Genomic DNA, 26546 nt, shown 5'->3' with positions numbered 1-26546 from the left:
ACAAAATTACATCCACAGAAATCTTCATGGATGCATGCACATATATAAGCATGAAGCAGTGTTTTAATATCTGGTGATTTTCGATCTAGGTCATTGATATGGATGGGAATTGGTCGGGATCGAATCGGTTCTAGAATGGTATGGGTTCAACCTGGTTCTCCATTGTATATTTTTCTCACTTTTTTATTTTTAAAGCTTATTTAATATTCTATTCAGTCCGTTTTAAATCCAAACCTTATAGATGATCCATATTTTGATTATTTTATTTTATTAATTTTTAAATATTTTCTAGATAAATTTGGACCAATCCAATTGATCCAAATCACTGATCCAATGATTCGACACAGATCTATGGGTAACTGATTCGTCCAATTGATATGGGTTTTGAAATGCTGCATATGTGGCCGCATGAGCTCGCGTTGTATCTAGGCATGCTCTCTCTTTTTATTATCAAATATTTAGGTTTCCATTTCATCTCCTTATTTTTGAGCTCCCCCCTGCTCTTCGTCTCTCTCTTCCCTTGTTTCATTTCTGCTTCCTTTTTTTTTTTTTTTTTTCATTTTCCCCCTTTTCGTATGTCTGAATGAAAAGATCTACACGCACATACATATATTTGGTAAGTTATGAATGTTTCCCTATTTCATTTTCGGATTCATGAGATTAAACTCTGAAACCATATCTAGAAGAAATATATTAATTTTGGGTGCACCTTGTGATAGGAAACTAGAGCCAAATTTTGTTGATTAAGCCGTGCTTGATTAGGCGACCATGCAATTTGCTTGCCTGCCCTTTCTACACCTCAAGGATAGCATTGATCACATGAATCAAACTTTGTTTGTGGTTTTCACTGGAGAAATAAATGCTAGCAAATTCTAATTTCGAAATTCCGTTGATTAGGAGGCTTTGAGATGCGTTTTGAGCCCTTCCATGTTCTAAAAGGACATCATTAGATTAATTTTGAATGCATGAACCTTGATGATTGCAGAAACTTGGGATTAACCGCGGTTTTTCCCTAACAAGAACATCATTAGATTAATTTTGAGTGCATGAACCTTGATGATTGCATAAACCTGGGATTAACTGCACTTTATCCCTAACAAGTGATGCTTAAAAGCGACCCTTTTGTATTTGATCAAAAAACTCGCAACTCGAGTGCATCATCTTCTTGATTTCCTTAATCTTCTTGCACAGTTGCACTTAAGCAAAAATGCATAAAATGATCAGATTAATTGTCACCATGGTCTCGCGCCTCTCGTTCACCTTTGAATCTAAGACTTTCCTGATTCTTTCAATAAATTTCTTTGGATCCTTATGAATGATAGGCCAACTCTACCGATTTTACTTTGATTTGAGGCAAAATGCCACTTTGATTAAGATTAGGGTTTTGAAAAACCCGCTTGGCGGGCTGAAGTGACCACGGGCTGCCCCTGTCTTTTTGGTTTTGCCAACAGCTTGTGAATATTAAGCCATGGACTTTTCAGTTTCATGGAGGGCAATCTCAGTCTTTTTGTAGCCCAGAAAAGCATATATAAGACCCAAATCGAACTCTTGGGCTCAATTTTTCCTTGAAACCCTAGGCTTTTAAAGGTCCAATATCATCATTTTTTTTTTTTGGACACGGTTTATTTGCGGCCAGCCGGCATATGGTAGAAATACAGGCTTGGCAATAAATAAATTTTTTAAATATAATTTGATCCTAAATTTTAGAGAATATATATTTAACATGGAGATCAGGAATATGAAAGAAAAAAAAAAAGTGAAAACTATAAATATTAATTATATTAAGAAAGCGTTTGGACCGTTAATTACACTTGTTTTTAGATAGGCCCACCAATTTGCATCGATCTTTAAGATGGATGCTTTATACCTTTGGACCGTATGTTGTAGAAATGCGGTCTAGCCCGCATGAAATAATTTTCCTTTTTTTTTCTTTGGCCAATAATACTTTCAGTTTTCTTTTGGGTATCACAAAGTTTTGTTGGGTAATTTAATGTGGAAGACATGCCCCACCTACTTTTTAAAATAATTTAGGAGTTAGTTGGTTTTTAAAACATTAGTAGGAATAGAAACCAATAAAACATTAGTGGGAATAAAAACCAACAAGGTGACTAGAGTGTGGGAGCTACCACCACAAACCCAGCCAGTTTGAGCAGCACAAAGTTCATCAATTTGTCTTGCATCCAATCTTTCTGCTTCCAGGCCCATATTCTTTCATTTCAGAGCCCATCTTGAAGGTATTTTAAAATACTTCACTTGTTTAAAGTTTTTTTTTTGCTTTATATTGTTTTACTTTCCATTGAATAGTTTAAACAGTGTTTAGAAAATCAACTCAGCCAAGGTATTCAAGCTTTGGCCAAGGCAATTTACTCGAGCGAGTCCGAATAACTCGCTCGAGTCCAGCTCATTATTTTTTTTAAAAAAATGGAGATAAAAAACAGTCATGAGAGCCACTTTTTCTCATCAAGCAACAGATTGGCATGTTGGTTAGTGCCCCACCATAAATATACTGTGTTCTACTCTAGTGGGGGCTAGATATTTTTATTCCAAAAAATATGACGTTTTTAAAAATGGCGTAGTGGGGGGCTACATTTTCTTTAAACTCTAAAAAAATGTCATTTTTAAAAATAGAGTAAAAAGTTGTATACTATGAGATTCGAACCGTAAGAGGGTTTAACTTTATGTGTTAGTACTAACTAAAAAGACATTCTAATACATTTGGTTTAGGTTTGAGGTATTAATATAATTAAACTGAAAAACATCATACACAATCTAAAAAACTCGCCTCACCCAATCTCAAAACGCTGATTCTAAGGCTATCAAGTTTTGGTAGAACCATAAACTCTGACATCGAAAGCTCTCATCCCCTTCTTTATAGTCGCAAATCGGTGATGGGGTTAACCAAGTTGCCGTGACTCGACTCGCCCCCAATCTAGCCTGTTCAAAAAATCTAAAAAGAAATCTTTTGAGCTCCTTGAAAAATAAATAAAATACATTTATATGTCCTATGGGGTAACTCGACTCACCCGAGTCCAGTCCGCTCAAAAAATAAAAAGCAGTTTTTTAGCCCCTTAAAAAAATAAATGAAATATAATCATATGTCCTATGCTGAGTATGGTGGTGTTTGAGGGATTTCTTTTTGACAACCATATTTAAGGGTTCAATCCCTAAATTTAAGGCTCACACTGTTAAAACTAACCGCGAAGGAGTTAATATGTTATTAAATTAAACATCATATTATTATTCCACATAATGGAGGCTATAAACCTTACTCAGATGCACCATTAACTCGCTCGAGTCAGATTCAACTTGGGCGAGTCATGGAACATTGGGTTATCCGTTAATCTTTGATTAGGGCACTTCGATTTGAGTTAGGATCCAAAGAAAATTGTAAAATACTTTGATTGGAATGAAACCGCTGCCAATTTTGAGTGTTTGCCCTTTGATTTTGTTTGGCCCTGGATTCATCAAGACGTTTACTGAATTGCCTGCTTCAAGTTGAATGCCCTAACCCAAGTGCTCACTTCAATTCCAGTCAACCTTTTGGCTCGTTGTATGACTTTGGTTTTAGTAAAAATCTTAAAATAGTGATTTTGGGATTTCACCGCAAGAACATCCTAACTTTTACGATCCACCATTGGCAAAATCTTTATTATCACCATTAGAGCCTTTTTTCCAATTATTTGAGATTGGCTTAGAGTAAAATCTGAATAATGCATATCTTTGCCCAATGTTGTTAGACTAAGCCGAGGTCACTCGGACTCAGCCGAGTAACTCGACCACGTCCTATGGGTAAGACGAGTTTCGAGCAGGTTCTACAACCTTTTTTTTATTTCAAGTATAATAAAAACTGCTACGGTTCCAATCTCACCAAAAGCCCTTTCCACTTAGAACATGGCACTAATAATATATAAACATTGTTTTATCTCCATTTTTGTAATTAAAAAATAAAGAAAAAATATCTTCGCATCTTTTATTTTTAGGTTTTATATCTTCATAGATCCAAAGTTTCAAAACATATCTTCAGACATAGAAATCTTAGGTTTTATATTTTCTAACCCATAGACTAACTTTACCTACTTTAATCCTCTTTTTTAACCTAAGCAACATGATGCTATTTAGACACTATGCTTCAGAGAATCATTGAAGGACAAAGTGACAGAGGCTCTCACAGCAATACTCCAAAGGTTGAAGCAGCTTTTGATCAACCTATGTTTACTTATGTATTAATCCAGAGAGAAGGTTGGGAAACGCAGAGGGAGAGTGGAGAGAGAGGTGTTGGGGAAATTGAGAGGGGTTTCAAAAAACACAAGGGAGAAAGTGAGAGTGACACACGCAGGGAGAGAGAGCTTAGGGAGAGTCATGGGGGGAGATAAAGAAAGATAGAAATTTGAGGATTGACACGTAAATATATAAAAGATGAGTTTAGAAAGGGCTATCTTTCTAAAATTAGTCTGGATTAAAAAATAAGATTAAAGTGAGTAAAGTCAGTCTAGGAAATTAGAATATATAAATCCTTGAATTTCTATGCCCTAAGATATGTTTTGAAACCTTGGGTTTATGGAGATATGAAATTTAAAAATAAAGAGTATGAAGATATTTTTCCCCAAAAAAAGAGAGTTAGACTCGGACGAGTTACTCAGACTCACCTGAATAAATCGCCTCGGCCAGAGTCCGAGTATATTGGCCGAGTCGATTTTTAAACATTGCTCTATATCAATATCATGAGACTCGACCGAGGTCACTCAGACTCGACAAAGTAACTCAGTCTCACCCTATGGGCGAAACGAGTTTGAGTGAGTAGATTGTACCACGTTTTTTTAGTTGAAGTATAATAAAACCTCAATTTTAAGGCAACTGTGCCAAAAGCCCATTCTGGTTAGTACTAAAGGATAACTTTTTGACCCATCGTCCTAAGCCCATTCTGGTTAGTACTAAAGGATAACTTTTTGACCCATCGTCCCACCATTTTCCACCGCTGTTAAAAAGTGTCTTTATTTTTGGAGTTCAGAAAAACCTTAACTTCCGACTGGGAATGGAACACAAGATCTCTTAAAATGAGGTTCAATTCGATCTAACCCGCACACCAATTCATTATTAAGGAACATAAGTGGTTCCCATAATATATAAACATTATTTTATCTCTATTTTTCTTTTAAAAGCAAAATGAGTTAGACTCAGGCAAGTTACTCGGATTCCTCCAAGTAAATAGTTTCGGCAAGGGTTCGAATATTTTGGTTGAGTTGATCTTTTGAAGACTACTCCATATCAGTAAATATATTTCTCTCTTTTTTTTTTTTATATGTTATCTCTGGGAATTGAGGTTGATTAATAGGTGCGTAATTCATGCATTTGAGATTGGAGGCGGTGAATGTGCCCCTAAAAGCATTTTGAGACGATAAAATCTGACGCATTTAAGGGGAGCAAAGGCACATGAACAAGCACTATGAACTTTGAATTTCAGACGTTTAGCATGCTAAAAACTCCAACCAGTAGTCTTCAGAGGTTTACACCAAACCCAGACCCAAGTGAAGGATTCCAAAGGCCCTCGGAGGAGTTTGGTGTTAGAGAATAAAGCTTAAAAAGGACATGAATCAAATGATGAACATCTCGGTTGATGAATTCTCTCGAGGATCTATTCTAAGCCAGAATCAAATGAAGCGCCTTCAAGATTGGCAAAAAACAGTGTTCAAAAAATCGATTCGGCCAAGATACTCAGACTCTAACTAAGGCAATTTATTCAGGTGAGTCCGAATAACTCAACTTAGTTTAACTTCTTTTTTTTTTTTGTAAAAAAAAATATAGATAAAACAATGTTTATATATTATGAGCGCCATTCCTATCACTTATTAATGAATTGGCGTGACGGTTATATTAATTCGACCCCTTTATAAGGTTCCCAATGGAGGAGGTTACTTCTTTTTTGGAACTCCAAAAATAGAGACTTTTTAAAAGCGGTGTACAATGGTGGTATTGAAACCCTCATGCCTGACGGGGTTAAAGAGTGATCCCTTAATCTAACCAAAATATTTTAGCACATTTGTCTTAAAATTAAGGTTTTATTATATTTGAACTAAAACAAACGCCATAAAACTTCCCTGCTCAAAACTGGTATGGAGCAATGTTCAAAAAATCGACTCGGCTAATATACTCGGACTTTGGCCGTGGCGATTTACTTATATGAGTCCGAGTAACTTGCCCGAGTCCAACTCATTTTTTTTAAGGAAAATATTAACGTATTCATTATTTTTAAGTTTCACATCTCTATAGACCTAATGTTTCAAAACATATCTTAAAGAATAGAAATCGTAGGTTTTATATCTTCTAACCCACTAGACTAATTTTACTTACTTTAATCTTATTTTTTAATCCAAACAAATTTAAAAAAAGCAAAACCTTCTAAACCTATCTTCTATATATTTACTTGTTAATTATCAAATTTCTCTCTCTCTCCCCTACGACTCTTCCTAAGCCCCTTCTCTCTTTCTATATTACCCCTCCCCGACCTCTCTCTCACTCCACCCCCTGTTTTCCCAAACCTCTCTCTCTTTGTCCAACCCCTCTCTCCCTCTGTGTTTCTCAACCTTCCCTCAGGATTAATACATCAGTGAACTTAAGTTGAACGAAAGCTGCTTCAACCTCTGGGGCAAAGCTGTGAGAGCCTCTGTCTCTTTATCCTTTTTAATGTTTCTCCGAAACATCATGTCCCCATCCTTCCACAACCTCAGCAACTTTGGCACTTGGATTTAGTGCCATGATGACATCTCTGGGTATGGTCCGCAAAGTATTCAACCCTCGGTCCTGTGGTTCATCCAAAAATCCTATCTTTGAACCATCACCCACTTGCAGTCTTACATTGTTAGTGTTACTGAAGATAAACATTGTTAGTATTATTGAAGATAAAGTTGCAGTTGGTTATGGGTTTCCAAACTCCCAAACATCTCCCTTTGCTACTCAGCTCCTTGACAAGCCAATTACCATCATCGTACCTATGTTTCTGGGGAGAGAGAAGGTTGGGAAACACGGAAAGAGAGGGGTTGGGGGAGAGAGAGTGGTTTGGGGAGAGAGTGAAAGACAGTGGGGAGTAATATGGAGGGAAAGAGAGGGTGAGGGTGGGGGTAATATGGAGAGAGAGAGAGAAGGGCTTGGGGAAAGTACGGGGGAGACAGAAAAAGAAAGAGAAGTTTGCGAATTGACATGTTAGGAGAGAGAAATAATGAGTTTAAAAATAGTTGTTTTTGTACAATTTATTTGAATTAAAAAACATGATTAAAATGGGTAAAATTAATCTAATAGTTAAAAGATATAAAACCTAAAGATTTCTATGCTTTAAGATATATTTTGAAATCTCGAATCTATGGAGATATGAAACTTAAATATAGAGGGTACACAGATTTTTTTTATTTTTTATTTTTTTTAAAAAAATAAAGATAAAATAATCCTTATATTTTATGAGCGCTACTATTGGCACTTAATAATGAATTGGTGTGTTGGTTGGATTCCTGTCCCTAAATGGACCTTTTTACGAGAGGTCATGTGTTCCATCATGTTAAGAGTTTTTTTGGAAGTGGTGGGATTGGAACCCTACGGATGACGGAGTTAAAAAGGTATCCCTTAGTACTAACCTGAAAGGGCTTTTAGCACATTTGAGGTTTTATCATACTTGAACTAAAAAAAATGTTGTACTACCTACTTGCTCACAACGTGCTTCGCCCATAGGTCGATGCCAAGTTACTCGGCTGAGTCCAAGTGACCTCGATTGAGTCTAATATCATTGATATGGAGTATGCAGAATCATGTGTTGATTAAACATAGCGACACATAGTACATAATACTTTAATGAATGAAAGAGTGATTAGAAAAAGTAAAAACGAAACTTAGAGTCCCACAAAACATATGTTTTATGTTACAAACACTAGTTACAGAAATTGGCATTAACTATATTTTTTTAGGTAGTTCAGCGGAGAAGCATCTCCCACCTATAAGACGTCATATTGTGGCGTACTGCCACCCAAACCACCTAACCTCTATCCCATAGCACTAGCCATTTACATCACGGAACATGCATGTGGGTTGTCATCATTGAAGAGAGAATTAGCCCTATCATCCAAGATGGTAGAGTGAGCCTGGCGATGGTAGTATCCATGAACATGACCATCATACCCATGCTTATAGTAGTTGTAAGAGGAGGTAGCTGGAGTGGTGAGGTGATGTTGATGATGGTAGTGATGGGTGTATGAATGGTATTCCGCATTGTACGGGAACGGCCACAGCTCTGCCCTCCTTCCAGTCTTCCTAACCACATTTAGGACCTTTCTTTGCTCGGCCCAACCGGTAACAGTCACCTTTTGCATTCTCATGTCTATGTCAATGGTGTCCACACCTATTATACACATAGAGGAGCATAAAAGATAAAAGTCAATAAAAAAAAATCCGGTGAATTTCTTTTTTCTTGTGAAAAGATTTCATCAGTAGCCTTTCGTCTCCCTTCACTTCCTGGGGTGTAATTTTATATATGAGTATTTTTAGACTCTAAATATGAGGATATAACTTCTTAAATCTAGGGACCAACATTTCAAATGCACTTTGTATGTGCCTGATTATAACCTAAGTTAAAAGGTCAGACTTAAGAACTGAAGAATTCAAAAAACCAAGTTTATTTTATAAGCATATTATTAGGTGGATCCCCAAATTTCAGGTCTAAAATATCCTCTTAAGTAGCTCCTTCACCCTATGGAGCAAATAGCCAATCTGTGCCCTAGGGATCATATACACAATTTTCTTTTTTTGGCAGCGAATATATAGTGGTTGGCGTGAGGACGGATCCGTAAGAATTCATGTTATTTACTGGAAAATATATTTACTTTTGATACAAGGAGGTTGCAATCATCATTGACTTTTAGATTTGAAATTGTGTGGTTGAGGATGTGTAATTATTTAGGCATAAAGTCCAAAACAAAATTTCTCAAATGTTGCGAAATACTTTTATGCATTAGATTTCACATTCGGTGGTTAAAAATGATTATGAACTCTTTATACAAAAATTAAATGATCCTATAGTATACAATCCTTATTTACTAACATTTAAAGGGTTGGTTAACTAGTGTATGTAGAACATTAAAAAAAAAAAAAAGACGGCGGCAAAAGCATGAACATGCGCTTAAAAATAGAACTCATTAGAAAAATATTAGGTTATTGATGACGGTTGCCCGTCAAATGTGAAATTAGGGTTGAGGGTATATACCATTGAATGGACACAAAGTCCAAAATAAAATGCTTTGAACTTTGCCTCATATCCCAAGCCGTCGAGTTTCACATTCAATGGGTAAGACTAACTGTGATAAATGGCCTTACAGTATACAACTGCTCCCCATTCTCATTTTTTGCAATGAATTTATTAGTGATGCCTTTAAAGAAAAAAAACGAAGCAAAAAGTAAAAAAAATTGTAGATGTATGGTCTTGATATGTGCAAAATTTCGGAATATACACAAATATATTACAAAGCAAAATGTGAGTTGAGGTTGCCACAAGAGAGAAATATGAGGACAATATACACATTATCAAAATATCAACAATAACAATAAAAGCAATACCTTTGAGCTTTTGAAGAGCCCTTCTGATCTTGCTCTCACATCCCGGACAGTCCATGTGCACTCTCATGTCTACAATCTAAAGTTTTTGTCAAAAAAAAAAGATTAGGGACTCTTATTACAATATGCTACCATTGCCGACTTCCTCAAATTGCAAATCGTTGATTAGTAGACTCGGCCGAGCCCCGGAACACTGTCTGTCATTATCCATTACTTTTCTCAAACTGAAAATTGATTACTTTCCACTAAAATTGCTCTTTGTTTTCAAACGATGTCATTTACACTTGCTGTCAATGATCTTGGATAGTAATAGCCAGTGTTATGGGACTCGGCCGAATCCACTCGGACTTGGTCGCATAACACACCATAATGATCGTGGAAGTCTGAGAGGATAGATATGTAGCTTTTTGAACCCTTAGTCCATCTTCAAGACGGATTTTAGGAGGGTGAACATGTTCAGCCAGTAACGCACCCTAATATCACCCATAATTCACCTCTGTTTCAAAAGAAAACAAGACAGAGAAGAAGATACTCTCTGGATGTTCAAGAAAGTGTAAATCTCCATGGATATTGCAACTTGAACTCATTTTCCAAAAATATCTATCATTTTAGAAACTGAAAATTTTCCTTCTTCACAAGGTCACCACAAGAAGGACACGACGGCTCGGAGTAAAAATAAGATGCATTGAAGTTTATAAACACTAGACTAGTGTTCGAAAAATTAAACCGATCTCAGAAACCGGCCAATAGCTGGTTCCGAGTAACCGGAAAATCTGCCGGTCCAATTAGCCTAAGCCGGCAGGTCCTAACCTATCCAAAAAGTGCTAATTTGTTTTTTTAAAAAATACAAATGTTTTTCTAAAAATATGACAATTATATATAAAAGATAATTAAACAAAACACATCCAAATGAAGTTGAAAATTAGTGAAAGAAATGAAATTTTTTTTTTTAAAAAAATATTTGTACCCAAGGGTATTTTTGAAATTTTTCAAAAAAAAGGAAAAAAGATGTAAAAATAAGCTTCCAATCTTTTCCAAAATGATAAAAAAAGTTAAAACACACATTACAAACAAATCCCTTATTTTTTGGGATTTTATATAAATTTTTTATTTTTTTAAAATACTCGGCGGACCGCCAAAACCGGATCGACTAGTACCCGATTCTTGTTTGACACGCTGGTTCTGAGTTTGACTGCAGAGTTTGCAAACACTACACCGGATTGCATGTTACAACTACCATTGATTGTTGATAACGACAACCGATGGTTGATGTGAACCGCTCCTCAACTTCGTGTCCACTCTGTTGGATGAACATCCATCAACACTCGACAGGAGACAGTCGATGTAATCTACATTTTACTGTTTGAATCCTATAATGCAACATTCTTCGAATCCATTAATGGAAATGATTTGAAGAAAGTATCGGTGGACATTAAGTTAGGGCTTACCGTCATGATGGAGGATATATCAGAGCTTCCTTTTCTTGCCTGTGGATCTCAATGAAGAATCAAATCTCAAGGTTTTCTTCTCTAACTCAACTGATCAAGAATTCAAAGCTCTCTATGAGAAACTTGTGAGCAACTCTATTTGTGAACCCACCTATTTATACCTGACTATTTGGGCAAGGGTAAGTTGATAATTTTGCTTGTTTTTTTTCTTTTTTTTGCACCGACTTCTACTGTACATGCATGGGAAGCATTTATTTATTTATTTATTTTGAGAAATTTGTTCTATTCCAATGCCAGGTAGACGCGTGTTACTGAAAAAATATGGGCTTGAAGTATGGAGAAATAAATGAGGGGGCCAAAAAAAAACAATTATTTAATGTGGAGTTCAATACATTTATTTGGGTTGTTAATTAAGCAAACCACATGAGAAGCGAGTGAAGTGGATCTTGTTTATGATATGACCTTTGAATTATTGCATACTGCCACTATCTTTTTGTGAAATGTCATCAGCAAACCTTTACTCTCCAATCTTTTTCAATTTAGGCCGAAAATCCGAATACTTCGATGAAAAAATCCATTTAGAATCCCAATCTAGTTTCTCTAGAAAAGAAAAATGTGTTTCGCAAAGCAAAATTCTTTGTTAAAGTAGCCAATTTTTTCCTAAATTTTAGTAGAAATTTCAATCGAATCAAGATGAAGTTGGTAATAATTTCAACCCTATTTTGGCATTGAAAGGGGTTCTATACTTGCCACTAAGCTAGAAAATATCAAAGTTTGGATGGACAATACAAGAAAATTGAAAATGTTGAGAATTTGGGGCAAATTTGGTGCATTGCCCGTGTTTTGCATTGCAGAGAACAATGAGCGTAATATGAAAAATCTTCGATCGTAGTTAGGAGGTTTGTGTCATTTTGTAAACAACGGGACCACTCTCCGGTAAGCCATCGATACCAAACGTTACGTTTGCACCTGTGCACAGCAAACTCAATAAAGGGTCGTTTTTTTTCTTATTATATTTTCGACACTTCTCTAAAGGGTCAACCATTGTCGCACTTAAAATAAAAATACTAAAATTCTCTAGGTTAGATAAGGTGTTTGAAAAATCGAGCCAACCAAGGGCCAGTACCGAGTGACCAGTAAACCGGTCAGTTCAATCGATCTAACTAGGTAAATTTTGAATGGTCAAAAAATGTTAAAAAAATATAAAAGAATCCAAAAAAATATGAAAAGTATATTTAAAGCATGATGAAACAAAGCACATCCAAATGAAGTTAAAAATTAGTGAAAAATGGATTTTAATAAATCGATTCGTTCCCAAAGGTACTTTTGATTTTTTTTTTAAAATAGAAAAATGTAAATATAATTATTAATGGCCAATACACTTTTTAATATTTTTCAAAATGGTGGAAAAATTTAAAAACGCATTAGAAATAAATCCCTTATTTTTTAGATTTTATATATATATTTGAGTTTTTTAAATATTCGGTTGGATCACCAAAATCGAAACCGAATAGTATCCAGGCCAAAACCAGAACCGACCAGACCGATTCCGATCTAGGCGTGTGGTTTTGATTTGAACAGCCCGATTTTGCAATATTGATTAGATGTTCTTCTCATGCCCTTGTTGAAAAGTCTTTTACACCTATTATCCCAAAAAAAAAAAAAATCCCATTAACTCCAAAGGTACTTTTAGCTTTATTTATTACAACAAAACAAACCCAATAATATTTCTCTCTTTCTCTCTCTTTTTCTCATTTTTTCCCCCTCTAAACCTATATTTCCATTTATATCATCTCACTCTATAAAAATGTAAATGAGTTAGTTTCTCTCTCTAGAGGCTTAATGGATTTGGAATGCACTAAAGTGAAAAAATAGGAAAGAAAGAGAGAAACCAACGTATCTATTTATATTTTAGAGAGCGAAGCCAACAAATTTATTCATGCTTTGAGAAAGAGAGCATTTTAGAGAGAGAAACCGATACACCTATTTATATTTGGGAAAGGTTTCTATACTTCCTTTACAACATAGAAGAACTATCCTCCCCCTACCATCCAACAGTCCAATTTTGATCAAGACAACCACTTATCGTGTGATCTTAGATCCGACGTTTCAAAGTATTTTATTTTTAACTTTTTTTATACAAATTGTATGAATATGAAATTTGGTACGTGTCATCTTCTCATTGGGCGCACCTGTAAAAAATATTACAAATAAATTTTCGATAAAATATAATGACCAAAATACCCCTTGAAACTTTCAGGGGCATTTTGGTCATTTTATTTTATTGAAAATAGTTTTTTTATATTTTTTGCTAGTGCAAGTTTAATAGAGGATTGGACAACTAAAATTTCCTGTCCCAATAGTTTATAGAAAAAAAATTAAAAATAAAATAGTATAGAGACATGACATTGTGATTGGGGCAATCATAGCCCTCCATTTAGAATGGATGGTTAGATAAGGGGAAGTCCGCCTTTCGAATTTTTAGAAACATCAATTTGAACTTTCAAAATTTGAAAATTAAAAAATGGTGGGTTCCCGTTGGGCGGTTCCTGGATCTCTCAGTTGTGTCAAAGGGAGAAGTTATAAAGGATGACCTTTTGACTTGGTTGGCCGTGAGGGTTCACCAAGTTCTTATAATCTAAAAGAAGGCGGCATATCCATGCATCGCAGGCCTGTGGCCCAAGTTTTGGAGGAAAAGATTATGATGGTGGCTTCTCCAAAATTTCTGTCGGTGGTTGCAGATTTCCACTCATTGCGACTGTCCATCCCAGTTTTAGATTTGCAGTCGATGAATCCATTTTCATTTAGGAAGACGGTGAGTGGTTTCTCTAACCGCCACTGTAGTTGGTTCTTGCTCTTCTATGCCTTGATTCTTCTAGGTCATCAACGGTGTTCCGCGATAGTTTCTCAAACTTTATTGGTGATTTTGGCCAAGATGTATCCTTTTAGGCACCGTCGCCTTGCTCATAGGATTCATTCCTCCCCGAGACCCTCTTTCGACCCTTAGGGGGTGGATCTACTGGCTATCATTATGATTGACTAGGATGATGCTCTTCAGCTACCGATTGAGGATGTTGTTGCAATGGATCCTTTGGTTGGGGATGGGGTTGAAGTGCCGCTGTTGGAGGAGGGTCATCAGGATTTAGCTTTGGTGCCTACTGATGACCTACTTCCTCTCGATTCATTGCCCCAGAAGCATCATCCTTTATTGCTTCAGTTCTCTGTTGAGTTGCAGCAGGCAATGGGTCCTGAGGAGGTCGTTGCTTTGAAGGCATCTGTTGAACATGTTGTGGCGGCTGCACTTGATGCTTCTGCTAATGAGGAGAAGATTAGCGCCTTGATTTCTGACTGTGGAATGGATTTCAACATTCCGATTGGAGTTGTATTTCACGACAATCTTGCTAAGAAAAAGTTGGAGAAGAAAAATGAGTCTACGAAAAAGAAGCAGGAGCCGATTGTTGTTATGTGTGATCAAAATATGCAAGCTGAGGAAGAGGTGTTTCATACACCCTTTTCTCATGTGGGTAAAGCTAAGAGCAAGGGTAAGGGTCTCACTAAGGGCACCAGGGTTTCAGAATGCTTAAAGGCCCGTGGTCGGATGCCCTAAATGCAACAGCGAGCGGCATCATCATTGTTGATGAGCAGATCGTTGAGGTCAGCTCGGATTTTTCGGTTGATGAAGGGTTGCTGGGTGATAGTCTTGAAGAAGCAATGCTCCTGGAAGATGCCTACTTTGGTTCGTTCAAGGATGGCCCAGGTTTATCCTCTGCCCCCCCTTTTAAATGAATATTCTCTCTTGGAATGTACAAGGTTTGGGCAACCTCAAAAGGAAAAAAGATGCCTTTTTTTTTGTGCCTAAGTTTAGACCGTCTATTTTAATTCTCCAGAAAACTAAACTCCTTAGCCCCAGTTTTGTTTGGTGTCAGGGAAGTTTGGGGACCGGGTGTAGTTGATTTTGTGGGGGTGGATGCTGTGGGTGCTTCTGGGGGGGCTGTGGATTCTTTGGGATCCTATAATTTTGTAATCCTTTTCTGTAGTGGTTAAAACAAACTTTTTGTGTGTGGGCTTTGTGGGTCCTTTTTAGCTTTTAAATGGTTTGATAAATGTTTATAGTCCTCATGTTGTTGCTGCTAAGGATGTTTTTATCAATGAAATGTCAGACATTTTTCAGTCTATTGATTTTCCTACGTGTCTTGGGGGGAATTTTAATTTTATTACATGGCCAGATGAAAGTAATAGTGATGGGGTGGTGACACATGCGATGCGTGTCTTTAATCATTTTATTGAGGCCCACGCATTGATTGACTTACCTATTTCATATGTTGCCTTTACTTAGACTAATGGGAGTTTTGTAAGTCTTTATATGTCCAAAGTTGATAAGTTCTTGATTTCTGGTGAGTGGTCCGAAAAATTCCCTTTAGCTATTGTCAAAGCCTTGCCTAGGCTTTCTTCTGATAACACCTTGATCCTCTTGAGTACCAAGAAGGCCGCTAAGGGTTCTATTCCTTTTAGGATGGAGATATGTTGGCTGCATAAAAGAGAAGTGACTGATTTAGTCAAGGGTACCTGAGAGAATTCTATCTCTGTTGGTTCCCTTGACTTTCAGCTTCACAAGAAGTTGCTCAATATCAAACACAAATTATTGGCTTAGAAAAAAACTAATCGTGTTCATATTAAAAGTAAAATTGATGAAACTCTTAACAAAATTGAGTTGATAGATTCAGTGGTTCAGAACACAGGTGTGTTGTCTGAAGGGTTAGTGGCAGAGAGAGCATGTTGTTCTAAGGAGTTAGAGGCATTGAGGAGAGTTGAGGAAGTGTATTGGAAACAATGCTCCCGTGTTAAGTGGTTGAAGGAAGGGGATTTGAATACAAAATTTTTTCATGCTATGGCTAATGTTCGTACCCGCTAAAAATTTGTTTCCGGTCTGGTGATCCAGGGTGTTAATCCCGAGGATAGAGATGGGATGTCCAATGCTATTATTAACCACTTTCAACATGCATTCTCCTTTGAGGTCAGGGTCCCCTAAGTTTGATAGGGTGGATTTCAAAGTTCTTCCTTCTCATTTAAATTGGAAGGGGAAGTTACCATGGAAGAACTCAAAAGAGTGGTGTTTTCTTTACCAAGTGATAAGGCTCCTAGGTCGGATGGTTTTCCTTTAATTTTCTTCCATACCTTTTGGAGTCTTGTAGGTTCTGAGCTATTAGAGATGGTTATAGGTTTCCTTATAAGAGGTAAGTTGTTCAGAGGTGTGAATGCCACGTTTATTACTCTTATTCCTAAGAAATATGTTATTGTTAGCTTAGGTGATATCATACCTATTAGTCTTCTGACTAGTCTATATAAGATCGTAGCCAAGGTGCTTGCAGAACATCTCAAGTTTGTATTACCTTTCAGTATTTCTGGCCCTCAATCAGCCTTCATTAAGGATAGATTGATCATTGATAGTGTTTTGGTTGCTCAGGAATGTATTCACTCTAGTGTTTTAAATGGGCTTCCTGGCTTGGTGATTAAGTTGGATATGAAGAAAGCATACGACAAAGTTGAATGGAGTGTCCTGTTGGAGATTATTAAAAATATAGGTTTTGGGGATAGATGGAGGCAGTGGATTTTTGGTTGCCTCTCTTCGGCTCATTTTTCCATTTAGTATAATGGTAGTCCTATGGGGTTCTTTAGAGCTTCTAAGGGTATTCGTCAAGGTGATCCCCTTCTCTTTTTCTCTCACTATTTATACAGACTGTTTTAGTGTGTTTATCCTCAATGTAGTATCTAAAGGACATTTTGTTGATTTTCAATTGCCAAATAATGGTCTTTACATCTCTCACCATCAATATGCTGATGATACATTACTCTTTTGTGAGGCTAGGGAGGACCATGTTTCTAATATCGCCCTGTTCTTAAATTGTTGCGAAGTGGCATTGGGCATGAAGGTGAACTTCGGGAAAATAGGGGTGATCGATATTAATTGTGATGATTCTCTAGTGCAAGATTTGATAGATGTTTTAGGGTCTAAAGTTGAACTTTTCCCTATTATGTACCTTGGCCTGCCAATCTCTGATAGTCGTTTGTCATTGGCTATGTAGGATAGGGTCATTCCAAGGATTCAAACAAAGCTTGATTTATGGAAATTTAAATATCTTTCTCTAGGGGGGAAGGATTCTTTTGATTAAGGCTTGTTTATCTAATCTCTCTATCTATCAGATGCCTTTTTACTAGACTCCAGCATCAATAGCTCGTAAAATTGAGTTGCTAATGCATAACTTCCTTTAGGGTTCTGTTTGTGATTCCAAAAAATTTCATCTCCTTAAATGGAAGAAGGTTTACACACCAAGGAAGGAAGGTGGTTTGGGAATAAAAAAAATCAAGTTGGTTAATCAGGCTGGTGGAGAAGCCTTAAGCTCAAAGATCAGCTATGGTACAAAATAATTGCGGCGAAATAGGGGAGGATAGATTCCAGATGTGGGTTGGAGGCAGATGCAGTAATGGAGGAATTTCACCCTGTTGGAAATCAATTTCTTATTATAAATTTGTAATCCATAGGGACATTCGTTGGAGTTTGGGGAGTGGTAGAAATATTTCATTTTGGCGCCACAAGTGGCTTGATGAGTCCCCTCCGAAAGTTGTCTTCCCACTTATTTTCCAACGGGTGGATAAGCCGAATGCAGTTATCCGGGACTTGCTGGTTTTTAAGGGGGATAAGGTGGATTGACAGATTAATCTTACAACCTTATCAAACTATGCAGAATGCTTCGCTCTGCTTCAGGGTCTTAATATAAATATGAATGTTTATTTTGACTTTTATAGAAGTCATTATTAAAGGCATTTTCATCATAAATAACGCTAAAAAGTAACTTATGGGGGCCATTGAGAAAAAAAATATTTTGAAGTAATAGGTGAGAGACTTTTTAACATGGAGCGCTATGATAACATCGAAACTAGGGGAATTTGAGTAATATTCCCAAAAACAAGGTAAGTCAATTTTGTTTGGTTGGGGACATACTCGGTGATGCCTAATATAACCTTTTTTTTTCGAGATTGTCTACAAAGATATAATTTATCTTTTGTATATGGAAATCACAATCATTCACACTCTTTAGATGTCAAATTGGATGGCCTAGGGTGAGTCACGAAGTACGAGAATTTTTTTGAGAACTTTGTGTCTATTCAATAACTCTAACAACCACCCTTTTTGAAATTTAAGGGACATGAATGATTATGACCTCCATGTACAAAAGGTAAATGATTTTTTTGTAGGCAATCCCTTCTTTTTTTGGGGGGATTACACCTAATGGATCATACTATGTATTTTCTATTATATACATTGATACACTTTGTGTGTAGTATATGGTACATGGGTGATAGTGGATACAAAGACGAGAGCAAATTTTCAAGCCAAAAAACAAGGCAAAATGGACACCTTCAACAAGCAACTTGCTAAAAACCATGCTAAATGCATAAGTTACAATCTTTTTACATAACAATTACAACCATTTCTATCCTTGTATAACCACTGTAAATAAACTCAAATACCAACCCCTTATGGGGCAACTACATATAAAGTAATATTAGCTTATAAATTACACTTTCATAGCACAAATTACATAAACTATGTCTCGAAGCTTAAATACATCATGCAACTAATCTAAATAAAATTCTAAAGAATAAAATCAACTAAACAGGGAATTAGAATGCCAAATTAAAATAGGGAAGCCATGTTTCAAACCCCTTGTGCCGGGGCCACGCAATCGGGCCCTATAAGGACTTAATTTTGTCCTTTTGAATTGTACAAAAGTGGTTCAATCTTACAAGAGTGTCTAATCCAAATTGGAAGAAATTACACACCTTAAAATCACTTCTTAAGATCTCAACACACTGGCATTATCATCCAAAATAGAATGCAAAAAGTTTGAATCGAATCAGATAAAAAACAATAGAGTTATGGCCAAACTACACACGGTGGTCCCTCGGACCACCAAAATAGTCTTGTATGGAAAGATTATGAACCCCCATACGTAAAAACGTGATGAAAAAGTTATGAAAATAGAGTGACACTCTTAGACTTAATTATTTGATGGGTTTGAAACAAAGTAATTAAATGATACTATGCATTATCATGGATTCTCATGCATATATGTTAGAAGGACCACACTACGAATAAGCATGATGAAAACGATGATCAAATGGGGATTCTAAGATCATTGAAACTTTTCTAAATTCAAAATTTCAGCAACTATAAATACCAAGAATATAATCTTATGAGAAAAGAAAATTCAATGAAGTTTACCTTGATAAATGCACACTATAAACTTAAGCATATGAAATGAGGACCACCATCAAGATCACCATTAATGGAACTCTAAAAGCTCTCTCTTCAATTTTCTCTCACAAAACCTTAGAAGAAATAGGGAAGCAATAATTTTTCAAAATGGTTTAAGAGTTGAGATAGTTAGGGTTTGAGATCTCCTGATGTGCTTTTATAACATGAATGTAACTTTAGATTCAATCAACACCCTTGATGCACTAAACCAAAGGCACATGAGAGTCTAATGTACCTGGCCACCCATCCCCATCCACCCACTAGGATGAAAAGATGGGATTTCACACCATTATCACTCACCCTAGCCCTAAGTTATGCTACTTTACCATTTTATCCTTGGCCCATGTGTTTGTTCTAATTGTATCGAATATGGCCTTACAAAAATACTCTTAGTTTTTCTTAATAATGTATTAGAGAAGATAACCACAACGGCTAAAGGGCAAAAAAGTAATTGACAAAGCTCACAAATATGAAGATATTCTTCTTTATCAAAGTCAATCACTTTGTAGATCTAAAATTTCAAACCAATTAATTTAAAGATAATGTCCCCTTCAAACATGTGTGTGAAGATATTTTTCAACTCAAAATTGAAAATGTATTTTCTCTTTAATATCAAATAAATAAATCAATTAAACTTTATACGTGTCATGCATGACCCATGTGTGAGTTAATTAAGACAGGGGGCCTTAATTTATAACATTATATAACAAAATATAACAAAACACTATAACACAACCCCTTATAAAATAAGCAACCAAATATCAATCTAGTCCCTCACCTAGGGATCTGTGCCTAGCTGGGCGGTGATCCTAGAGTGAGGTGTGGGGTACCATGTGGCAGCCCTATGGCCATTCGGACGCCACATGGCACAGGTCAGGACTAAAGTTGAATTTGAGCTCTTATTTTTTTAGTAAATAAAATTCCAAAAAATTCTCTAAAAATCACAATAAATATTTAAAGTATTTTTGAGCAATTATTAGGTTTTTCTCGTCATTATAAATTCGAACAAAATGTATAGTGAGATCTCAGGCTAATAACTATAAGTATCAGAGTACTCCATCGGACTAGTCCAGAATGATGTTTCGCCAAGTCTCAGATTGACCCAATAGACCTATGTTCCACAGTCAAAAGCAGGGATACATAATTAGTCATATCAAAGCCGCTCAGCCAGAACTTTCGATTATTGGGCTCTCATTGGATTACAGGTGTACACCTGTGGGACATGATCCAACTCAATTACAGGGGTCCTCTCAAAGCACATGTGCACTGACTCTTCCAAACTCGGATAGTGCATTTGGAAGAGTGGCTTCCTGTATAAAATGAAAATGCACATGCCATGCTATGGTCTTGTGTCAAGATACGGACTTATGTCCATTCCATACATGACGAATACTCAATAAGTACTCGGGTTTTATTTTTCTCATTTGGATTTTCCAAGCATGGCCGATTGCAGCTAAATATGAGGCTAACCTATAAAATCCTGACTAAGAAGTAACCCTCGCACCTCCTTGAGAAATTATTTTCTCAACACGTGAACTCTCGATGCCTCATGTGTGCTCGGGGTAAAAGAATCTGGGCTCCATTTTGCAAGACGCCAAGATTTCAATCTCTCAACCGCTCCCATTGAATGAGAGACTACTGGAATTTAGGCCTTGATAGGCCATATTTCCAATGATAGGGCCACCCACCATCTATCCTTATTAACAGATCGTGGAGATGATCTATTGTTCTGCTTTAAAGTAGATCGATATCTATTACTAGAATTATAGGTCATCTCCACAATCAGATGATGAGAACGGATGGCAGATGGTCCCTACCCTTTATTCCATAAACTGTATAAAGTCCATTGTATTATTTTTCCTAAACTTTTACGACTACATATATTATGCTTTTGCAGGAGCATATAGTACATTTACTTAGTCCTTCAGGAGGAAGACTAACTTGGAAAGATGTTTTTATCTAAAATTTTGGAAACTACCTAAACATGACCATATGATTATATTCAAAAAGAGAAAGTATGAATTTTGAGCTTTCTAACACTTAGATCTCATCCTTGAAGCAGGATGGATTCTATTTAATATAAACGCATTACCTTTTTCATTGAAATTTATCAAATTAACAATGAGAGATTAAGAATGTAATACTTTACCCATACTTTTTGACTTAATTTCAAAACACCAATAAGAAAAGACATGGTCTTGAGTTGGAATAGTACCAAAAAGGTAAATTGTTGAATAAATCTCCGATGGGGATTTTAATAAATTTATCTTGTTTTTAAGACTATAGAGAATGGAATTTGAAAATCTTTTGAGTATAACATATGAGTTGAGGATGTTATAAAAATACTCCTAAATTGGATTATGCCCGAGGAAGTAAATGAATTGTATGCACCCTTGGGACATGAAATGTTTTAACCTTTTATTATCATCTATCACCAAGGGAAAATTGTTCTATGCTTTGGGCGATGCATTTTTATATTTACGTCCCCTGAGGTATAAAGCATCTATCTTAAAGATAGATGTAGTGGGTGGTTCATCTAAAAATAATTGAAACTAACGGTCTAAATATTTTTTTAATAAAATTAGTATTTTAATTTTTTAGAATATATTTTTACAAATTATATGTTCATAAAAATTGGGTCCAAAATTTAATCTAAAAAATACATAGAAGGGCCCTCATTTTTTCATGGACTCTTAGAAACCATGTCCAACACCAAAAAGCTTTCACTACTAAGTTTTCCGCCTAATTTCATTCTAACTAGTTACATGGGAAACAAAGATCGAAAAAGTGCCTCTCGATGAAATTCATAAAAAGTTACATAAGAGTAAAAGGAAAATTGTTTCCTGCGGGCTGGACTGCATTTCTACAATATGTTTTCCCAAGGTATAAAGCATCCATCTTAAAGATGGATATAAATAGGTGGTCCATCTAAAAACAATTTAAACTAACGGTCTAAATATTTTTTTTATAAAGTCATTATTTTTATTTTTAAAATTTATTTACTTTTTTATAGTCACGATCTCCATATTAGAGATTACATGTACTTAAGAATTGGATCCGAAAATCCATCTCAAAGATGGACTTTTAAGAGTCGACACTTTTCTACATGGACTCATAGAAACCGTGTCCATAGTAAAAATTGGTGTGGAAGCCAAACTTCTTTGGTCAAATTTAGTCAAATTTAATTCTAGAAATTTCGGTTGGTAAAATCTGGACCAAACTGTCAGAAATCGGACTAAGTTCTTCAAAAATTTATGGCTCTTTATCAAGTTTTGTGGAGGATTGAGATCGACTAGTATCTTGTAAATTTTCTATTCAATTCTTTGAATTTCTTATAACAAGACCCAAAATTTACTATTCATGGCAATTTATGCAGAAAACTTTGCCCATCCTCAAGTCGGCTCGAGTCAGGCACCCTTACGAACATTGTTAGAAAATGCAATTGGCAGTAGTGAAAGCTTTAATTATGGCCAAAATCCATTTCCACTACTAATTATAAAATTTGAAGTTTGAAAAATAGTGTACAGCGAGCAAATATATAATCACGTTAAAATCTTAAAAAAAGACGCGACTAGATAATATGTTACAAGATGCACAATTTTCGATACCCAAAATCTTTTTCTTTCCATCCAACATCTCCATATCAAGATGATTAATTGGTGAGTTTTCTATTGTCAAAACAACATTTTCCAATGGATATTTGAGGCGCGTCTCACTTCTATTGTACAAGGTCGACACCTCATAGAAACTTTTTTCAATATGAGTTCTTTTATATATCAAGCATTAGATTTAATATAAAAAGAAAAGGTACTAGATTTGAGTCCCCAATGATTTGGAATATTTAATATTTAAGTAATTCTCTTCAGCTCGATTCAAGGAGAGATTCTATATCCAGATACCATAGTATGCATTCAAGTTAGCTAAAATCCTATGCATTCAAGTTAGCTAAAATCCTATCTAGTTGAAATCTACACATAAATCTAATTCCAAAAGAGTTTGAAATCCAGATATTCGAGAAATAGATTACATCTCAATCTTGTTCGACAGAGTTCAAGATTGGATACATGAAAGATAGAGAGAGGGAGACTTAAACAAAATAGTCATTGGATTTATACTCTTCAAGGGACTTTAAGGTACCATATAATCATGCTTTTTACAAAGCTTTGAACTCCCATGATATGGTCTGAATTCCAAGGTGTAATAGGGTTTTGATGAGTACGCTCCCCGGATACAATTTTTTCGATGAATCACCGATAGGTCTTCGAGTTGTGGTTTTTATAAAAACTTTGAGATCACAAAATAATGATTTGCCCTTAGATCATAGAGGAAGGGCATCAATTTGAAACAAATCTTGCTGAATTTAATTTAAAGAAAGTCAATTTTCAAAGACTTTTTGTTGGTTGAGATATGGAGTCTAGGAGATAGTAAGATTTGTGAAATTCCAACAGAATCATCATCCAAATAAGGAAGACGAGAAATGCATTTGTGTAGAAGAATAAAGGAGTCCACGATAGGCGACCAACTTGTATCATCCATGTCCTATGACACATCGTGAAAGAGAGTGTCACTTGTACAATCTATGTTGTCTACATTTCAATAGTATAATACACGATTATAAAAATTGAGTTTTAAAATCCTGATGCCTAAAGACTTAGAAATATGCAAATTTACCAAAATTGCTCGAACAAATATCAAGCAATGTTGCATTATTTTAAAACAGTATCATCCAAAAAATTAACACTCCATTGGTCGACCATGACAGTGGAGATGATGTTGGCAGGATTCATATTAAAACAAGAGAAAATATCATACGGACCCCTAAATAAAACTTCAATTTTATTGTTTCCCCTTCTTTCTTTCTTTCTTTCTCTTTTTTTTTTTTTTTATTGTATGGCATTAAATATCTATCATACCAACCCCTCCTAGCATCCTTCCCTATGATTTCTTATTTTTACTTGGGTCATTTTCAAATTCTAAATTCCTTTTCAAAACTTCGCACTTGTTCCTTATTTATAATTCTTTCTCTTCCCTTTCCCTCATCACACCCACTTTGAGCTCTCTCACTCTCAACCTTCCATATCCATTCTCTCACCCAAGTGAGCTTTCTCTCTCTCCCACTCTCAGATTCCGCCTTTTTTTCTATCTCTAAAGATAAAGGCACCTTTGTTTCCCTCTCTATCTTCCCGACCCTGGCCTATTTTTCTTCCACAATATAGCTGGAAAAAAAAAAATTTATCAGATAAATTTCATAAAGTTCTCTATATTTTAGATATTAATACACACATAAAATTCTCTATATTTTAGATATTAATACACACATACACATGTTCTCCTAATTTTTTTCGTAAATGGTGTTTTTACCCCTCCATGAATGCGGTATATTAAAGCTCAAACCTGCCCGTTGCACATGAAGGTAATGCATATGCGTTTTGGTACTTCCGAATAATTCTTTGGATGAGGGTAGTGCAGATGCATTTTGGTACTTCCGAATAATTCTTTGCAGGATGGTACGCATTGCTGCTTGCGTTTGAACATGCTAATTATGCAAGAACCTTCCCCTTTTGATGCATTGTTGCTTCGATATTTATTAGCATAGTTCAAAAACTCGATTCGGTCAAGATACTTGGGCTCTAGTCGAAGCGATTTATTTGGGTGTGTCAAATGACGTGTTTGAGTCGAGCTGATTATTTTTTAAAAAAAATAAAAAAATAAAAAATAAAATTATATATAGTTAAGGTGCCTCTTTTTATTGTCAAATGGATATGTTGGTTATTGTTTCTGCTATAAATTGATCTTTGAGGTTGTGGGATCCACTCTCTTGGAGGCTAATTTGTTTTAAAACTCCAAAAAAAGGATGACGTTTTTAAAAGTACAACCTAAAAAAGGTGCCACTGGAATGGATCATGTAGCTAATTTTTAAAAAAAATCGAGAAAGAAGGGCATTTTTAAAAGTACAACCTAAAAACGGTGGTAACAAAATGGTACGGTTCGACTTTATTGTGTGACTAAAAATCGAAGAGACCTTTACATATCTGATTTAGATTTGAAAGGTTTTAATATAATTAAACGAAAAAAAATAGTGTAGAACCGATTCGGCCTTGCCTCACCATAGGGCGAGGCCAAGTTACTAAGCCGAGCTTGAGTTACCTCGGTTGAGTTTCAAAACTCATGTTTATTAACTTGAAACAAAACAGGAAATAATGGAAATGGTTGGAAAGATGTTCTAAGGAACCCTTGACCGCCACGGGCCTGCTACATCCATAAAGGTTTGGACCCCTCATGGACACTGAAGAGGTGTCCCCAAGGGGTTCTAGGAACCCTCGAACCGCTACAGCTCTAATAGAGCCATGACAAGACCATCAAGGACCTACTACGTCTGTGCCATTTTGGACCCCTCCTGAACATTGAGGAAGCATTCCAAAGGTTACTAGGAACCCCTGAATTGCCATGGTTGTATTTGAGCTATGGCGACACCGTCACAAGCCAGCTACATCCGTGGTGGTTTGGGCACCTCCTAGACACTGAGAACACGTTCCCAATGGGTTCTAGGAACCCCCGAACCACCATGGCTCTAATAGAGTCATGGCAAGGGGGCAGGTTTGGGGTTTTAATATACCGTCATAGAGGTCAATGATGGGAAAAAACACCAGTTACGAGAAAACTAAGAGAATATAGGTACATGTGTATTAAATGACAGATTTTGATATATTTGAAATACATAAAACTTTATAAGTAATTATCCTATGAGACCCTCACACATATGCATTGCATAGGAACCCCTTCAATCACCATCAAATCTTCTTGCACATCTCGATGATTTATTAGGTATTGAGTCACCCTGTAAAACATAGAATCCAACCGATTGGAATGATAAATGGGGTGCTGAGTCATCCAGTAAAGACGTAGAAACTAACCGATTGAAATATGGTAAAAAATAAGAAAGAGAAAAATCTATGCAGTCGCTCTCTCTCTCCCTCTCAGCAACTAGGTAAAAAGCCAACTTTCTTCCCCGAAGCCGAGCAATTGTGTATGTTCATCATTATTGCATCCATATTTCTCAATCTAAAAACCCCCAAATCTTGACTTTTAACTCGGCGAAAGAAAAGTTGGATCCTGAAGTAGAGAGAGAGAAAGAGAGATGAAAAGTGTGGGATTAGAGAAAAACAACATTGGTTTCACCAGAAAGCTCAAAT

At 36.0% G+C, this 26546-nt stretch overlaps 1 protein-coding gene and 2 long non-coding RNA genes across 4 annotated transcripts; 2 read left to right on the top strand and 1 right to left on the bottom strand.

Moving 5' to 3' along the window:
- The first annotated feature begins 89 nt into the window (after window positions 1-89).
- On the top strand, window positions 90-472 carry LOC148783851 (uncharacterized). 2 transcript variants are annotated; one of them, XR_016055333.1, is made up of 2 exons: window positions 90-138; window positions 348-472. It is a non-coding gene; the product is annotated as an uncharacterized LOC148783851 (long non-coding RNA). The 2 variants fall into 2 exon arrangements; XR_016055328.1 differs by having other exon boundaries at window positions 293-472.
- Window positions 473-1808: 1336 nt separating this feature from the next.
- On the top strand, window positions 1809-11562 carry LOC148783850 (uncharacterized). Its single transcript, XR_016055318.1, has 3 exons — window positions 1809-2234; window positions 5333-5741; window positions 10787-11562. It is a non-coding gene; the product is annotated as an uncharacterized LOC148783850 (long non-coding RNA).
- On the bottom strand, window positions 7785-11147 carry LOC18442119 (heavy metal-associated isoprenylated plant protein 28). The gene is made up of 3 exons (XM_020672285.2): window positions 11037-11147; window positions 9592-9667; window positions 7785-8380 (listed from the first exon to the last, which is right to left on the bottom strand). The coding sequence occupies exons 1-3, from the start codon at window positions 11040-11042 to the stop codon at window positions 8046-8048; spliced, it is 417 nt and encodes a 138-aa protein (XP_020527944.2). The 5' UTR covers window positions 11043-11147; the 3' UTR covers window positions 7785-8045.
- Window positions 11563-26546: the final 14984 nt, after the last annotated feature.

The sequence above is a fragment of the Amborella trichopoda genome, chromosome 1 (assembly GCF_054954075.1).
Source record: "Amborella trichopoda isolate Santa Cruz 75 chromosome 1, AtrichopodaSantaCruz75HAP2 v2.0, whole genome shotgun sequence".
NCBI classification, from domain to species: Eukaryota; Viridiplantae; Streptophyta; class Magnoliopsida; order Amborellales; family Amborellaceae; genus Amborella; species Amborella trichopoda.
This window is presented reverse-complemented; position numbering and strand designations above follow the sequence as displayed.